The 5,437-nt window shown below is 36.3% G+C and overlaps 2 protein-coding genes across 2 annotated transcripts in view; both read right to left on the bottom strand.

Moving 5' to 3' along the window:
• The window catches only part of LOC106875505 (D-amino-acid oxidase), a 42,331-nt gene that overhangs the window by 14,359 nt on the left and 22,535 nt on the right, over positions 1 to 5,437 (bottom strand). Inside the window, exon 2 of the mRNA XM_052970964.1 lies at positions 1,349 to 1,565. Coding sequence (XP_052826924.1) covers positions 1,349 to 1,539 — 191 coding nt within the window. The 5' untranslated portion in view covers positions 1,540 to 1,565. The remainder of the gene's footprint in view (positions 1 to 1,348; positions 1,566 to 5,437) is intronic.
• On the bottom strand, positions 2,426 to 3,790 carry LOC106875504 (uncharacterized). Its single transcript, XM_014923679.1, has 2 exons — positions 3,186 to 3,790; positions 2,426 to 2,666 (listed from the first exon to the last, which is right to left on the bottom strand). The coding sequence occupies exons 1-2, from the start codon at positions 3,788 to 3,790 to the stop codon at positions 2,426 to 2,428; spliced, it is 846 nt and encodes a 281-aa protein (XP_014779165.1).

Here is a 5,437-nt window from a genome sequence, read left to right as displayed (position 1 = left end):
CACACACGCACACACACACACATATATATATGTTGCGGTGTGTGTGAAATATAAATATATATATATATTTATATTTCACACACACCCCAACACACATATGTAAATATATGTATACACTCTTATATATATAGTAACATACAAACATATATAGTCATTTGCAAATCCATTAATCTGTATACCAATTTAAAATTATTTTTCTTTTCACCTGATTTGAAATCAACTAAGAATCATATTTATTTTAATCGATTTTTTTTGCTCCGAGCAGTAGAATCTTAGCTCCGTCTATTTCTCTCTCAGTAGCGCAGCTGTTTCATTGAAGCCGTTGTATTGTCTCTATTCTTCCATTAATTTAATATGGCGACCATAACTGAGAGTAAATATTCAGACAGACGAGAACAAACGTTATGTACAGAAACAGTAGGGCTTCTTCTTCGCTTGATCTGAATAATCCAAGAATCCTTCCGATTGGCATTCTTAGTAATTAAGTAGATAAAATAAGGCATTGCAATTCATAGTTAAAATATCTATGATGAGAAATAAACAAACTTTTTGTTCGTTCAAATATGTGACATATTTTAACTTCTAAAGTAATTTCTCTGCTGATATCGTGGAGCGAAAGAAAATTATCACCTATGGTAAAAGGTGTAAAAACACCTTATCTGTTCAACGTCACACTCTATCGGACTGATAGACATGTTTCTGGCTCCTTAGCCTTCCTCATATTGTAGTAGCAGCGCCAAGCAATGATGAGAAATAAACCGATAAGGCGTTTTTACATCTTTTACCATATGCAAGAATATTTTCTGGATGTTAAGCTGTAGTGGAACTGCCTTTAGAAGTTTAAATATGTCACAAACATATTTGAACTAACATAAAGTTTGTTTATTTCTCCTCATGTTGTACACGACTTGAACAGAAAGTGGTCCCCTCTTCGAACCACTCTAGTGTCTCTAACATTACCCTGATGAGGAGGGACAAATCTCACTCGCACAAAGCCTAGTCCTACCGGGAGTAACTTTTAAACAAACAAACACTGCTCCAGTAGTAACAGTCAATCTAATTAATTTCTCTGTTTTTATTTAAATGAATGGTACCAGTTTTTACATAGAAATGCCAACTACAAGTTAGCGAGGCGATCAGAAGCTAGTAGTATTAATTGTCTTGATAAAATATAAAGAAGCTGCCTATAACAGGTCATGAACTAATGACTCAGAAGTTTCCCACAGTCACCTGCTATTTTAGGTTTTCAACTCGGCAATATGTTCTTCAAATATGCAGCATTCATCCTTTAAACTGAATTACATTTACACAGGCAAAACGAAAAAATAGAGAAATCGTTTCAACTTACTTGATTAGTAACGCGTTTGTGGAGCCCATTTTATAGGGTCTCCAGAAGCCAGCAGCCACGTCGGTTGTGTTGTTCGGAGAAAATTTTTCAGCAATAATCGTAACATCAACATTTTGTAAGTCTTCAAGAATTCGTACAGCCGAGTAGAGACCAATAATTCCAGCTCCTAGTACGCAAATTTTTCGGACCATAATGAAAATCGGTTAAAAATCTCCAGCTGAAACATAATATGATTTGTCATTATCCATCAGAAAGAAACCCAACCCGCCACCCCCGATAATAAAAACAAAAACAAAACAAAACTCTGGTCGATAAATTCAGTTACATTTCAAATGAGTTCCACAGATTATTAAGTCGGATAATTCTACTCGCAATCTCTTCTAAAAGCTTCTTTTCCAATTTACAGGAATACACACCAGTGCATTCGGTGCTGGATTTAAGAGATGCTCAGGAAATTTAGGGGTAGTTAAACTATTACCTGTTACCAGATTAATCATTATTTTTTTAAAAACAAGTCAGTCAAATTTTTGAACTTACACAGGCCACATGATGAAGTAGTCAAACTTGATAAAAAGTGAACAGACAGGACAGTCATTATACATTTACAGTAGGCTATTTAATGTCAGAACATCTTCCTTCGAGATTTCCTGACTGCAAACTCATCAACAATTTCATCAAAATCAATAGGTCGCAGTTTATCATTCTCTATACAGAGAATACTCAGGACAGACAGCCTCTCTTGTGAGATTGTTGAATGAAGGTCACTTTTGATCCTTTTCAGTCTAGAAAATGATCTCTGTCCAGAACAGTTAGTGACCATCAAACACAGGAACAATCTAAAAATTGTTTCCACATTTGGGAAAACTGTCTGAATTTTCTCCTGTTTTATTATTTTGTACACGTCTTGGTGGCTGAAGCTTTCTTTTTCTGCATGAGCCTGTTTGACATACAAGTGGAAAGTCAAGAGTTCATCAACAAGACAGATCAACATTCTTTGGGGATTCTTATTCTAGTTTCTTGACACAATGGAAAATTTGCTCCCTCGTCACTTGCAGATCAATTAAAAACGAGAAATTGTCAGCAATACTCATTCATATACACAATAGCTCTTCTGTCTAAATTTGAGTGAAGAGTATCAGTTATAGGAATAAATGAATATATCCTAAAATTATCCATTGGAAGAATTTCATCCAAAGCTTTAGTTGCACTGCCATCACTGTGTTGTCGTTTTCTACGCCTTCTTTGGAGGCTTCTGTACTCTACATCAGGTAGAGTAGTTTTTGCTTGCTCCTCAATCTCATCAAAGTTTTCCCATATGCTGGAAACAAATTGCAGATATGAACTGTATTGGTCAATGAAATCTGTGCACTTTGAAAGGCATTACTTAGTGAAACTACTCAAGCCAACCTGTCCATAGATGAAGCATGAGCACAAATTCAAATTCTTCCATTTTTCTGCAAAATATTTTGAGCTTGTCGTCTAGTGTCAACCATTTCAGTGTCATCATCATGGACGTGACTGAGAGCTCCAACAATGTGTGCGTAACTTGCACTGATGGCTGTCGTAGCTCTTGGCATGGGCTTCCTATCTTGTGTTAGATAACTGTTGCGGAGCTTTTGACACTGGTGGAAAGAAGTTTTTTCAGCACTGCCCACAGTCTTGTAGATGCTGAGAAAAAGCAATAAAGTTCATTGGCAACGCCAAGGAAATTCACTGCATCAAGGTAAGAGTCAACTGCAGCTCCTCCAACCAGATTTAGGTAATGTTCAGCTCAGGGAATAAATTTTGCAAACTTATTCTTTTCCAGAATTTTCTGCTGAACGCCATTATATTATACTTTCCAGCCATATTTGCTGCATTGTTATATGATTGACCCCTGCAGTTTCTGAAATCAATTTCAAGTTCTTCAAAGAAATTCGGTATCAATTCAACCATTTCTTCACCTGTGTGATTCTTCAGTTCAATAAATGTCAAAAACCGTTCAACTGGTATTCCATCAAGGGAAGAAACATGTCTAACAATTACAGTGAGTTGATCAACATTGGAAACATCAAGCGTTGAATCGACCGATACACTAAAATAACCTGCTTCTTTGATTTCTTTCACTATTTCTTCAAGAACTATTTTAGCCATTAGCTGGATAACTTCTTCACATATGGTTTTGGATAGGTATGATGTATGGCCTTCATTTTCATACTGATTTATGTGGGTACGTAAGAAGGGATCAAATTTGGCAATCAATTCCAGCAAACCGAGAAAGTTTCCGTTGTTTGGGCAGCAGAAAGTTTCATCATTTCTAAAAGCCAATCCACGTTCTCTCAACAAGTAAATCACTGTCATCACCTGCTGAAGTACACGCTTCCAGAAATCATGTTCTGCTTTGATTTGCTCATCAAGCTTTGTTGTAAGCGTCTGACCACGTTTTCTTGTTAAGTAGGCCATGTGATCTTTTGAATTTTCATGGGTCTTAATAATTTAAGATTGAGACCAGTTATCGAATCCTGAAGAAGCTAGAGTTGTAGTTGAAGAAACGTTCTCAGAGAATTTTGAGAAAAGTTTGCACACAAAACAGTAGACTTTTCCTTTTGTTGGGTAATATACTAGCCATTCCCAAGGGTAGGTTTCTCTATTTATTTTAGTGGAGAAGAATAAACTTCTTGAGCATGAACGAGTTTGGTTTTTGTAGGTTTGCTTCGAAGTTGTGAAAGGTCCATCCCAATTAGATTGACTGTTACTACTGGAGCAGTGTTTGTTTGTTTAAAAGTTACTCCCGGTAGGACTAGGCTTTGTGCGAGTGAGATTTGTCCCTCCTCATCAGGGTAATGTTAGAGACACTAGAGTGGTTCGAAGAGGGGACCACTTTCTGTTCAAGTCGTGTACAACATGAGGAGAAATAAACAAACTTTCTCAATCCGAAATGAAATTTTTTCATTGTTCAATATGGTCCATAAACCTACATCAATCTTGACAAGGAAATCAGTACTTGGAGTTATGTTACTGACAAATGCTCCCGGGTGCCAAGTAATGTATCTGAATCTTCTGTATCTGCTGCTGAACCCGTTTGTTCCGAGTGTGCAAAGCCAAATGATGTGATTGGCTTTAAACGTTTAATTATATCTTTTTGTTCTTTTTGACGTTTTCTTTTACTTGCACTACTTTCGTAACGTCTACTCATTGTTACGATTAAAGAGCTGGAGAAGAGTATCAGTTGGTTGAGTTCGATTCTAAGAACCTAATAATACAAATTTCAAATCAATATGTAATAAATTAACAAAAGAATTAACAATATAATATCAAAAATTAAAACAGAAAGTTGGATAAAAACTTGCAACAAACTAGATCGAACTAAACAAAAATACTTAATGAATAACAATGACACACACAAACACTGTTATACGATATAACAAACATACAGCATATACTTCACTGCATAAAGCCAACTTAAGGCATGCTCACATTATAGGATTTTTTTTACATTGCAATTATTTGATCAATACTAAACTGTGAAATTACCAGTTACAGAAAATATGAAAATTTTCTTACCGTTATCCTAAAAAACTGACAAACTTGGAGATCAGTCTGGCGAAAATATGGAAGGAACAGAATGATTTCTTTTGTGAAATCTCTCTCTCCACCCCTTCTATCTCTCCTATATATATATATAATATATATATATATATGGTACCGCACGAGTGAAACTATATAGGCCACAACTCAACATACTCTAATATCCCCCCCCAGGTACACATCCACAACAAATGCACACAGAAACACACACAGATGTACAAACACACGCACAAATACAATGCAAACCTCCCACACAAACACACACACATGCACAAACACAATATCCATACGCTCGAGCACAAACTCACATACATTCCAAGAAAAAACACATGCATATATTCACATGCAATACGATTCTAGCAATCACAACCAACACTCGCACACACACACACACACACACACACACACACACACACACATACGTAAACATGCACAGGCACATACCTACACACACCGCCCTGACAATACAAGACACACTCACACAAACATACCCACATATACACACACAAACACGCAAATACC

The sequence above is a fragment of the Octopus bimaculoides genome, chromosome 10 (assembly GCF_001194135.2).
Source record: "Octopus bimaculoides isolate UCB-OBI-ISO-001 chromosome 10, ASM119413v2, whole genome shotgun sequence".
In the NCBI taxonomy this organism is placed as follows: Eukaryota; Metazoa; Mollusca; class Cephalopoda; order Octopoda; family Octopodidae; genus Octopus; species Octopus bimaculoides.
Note: the sequence above shows the minus strand (reverse complement) of the source record. Positions and strands in the feature narration are given on the sequence as shown.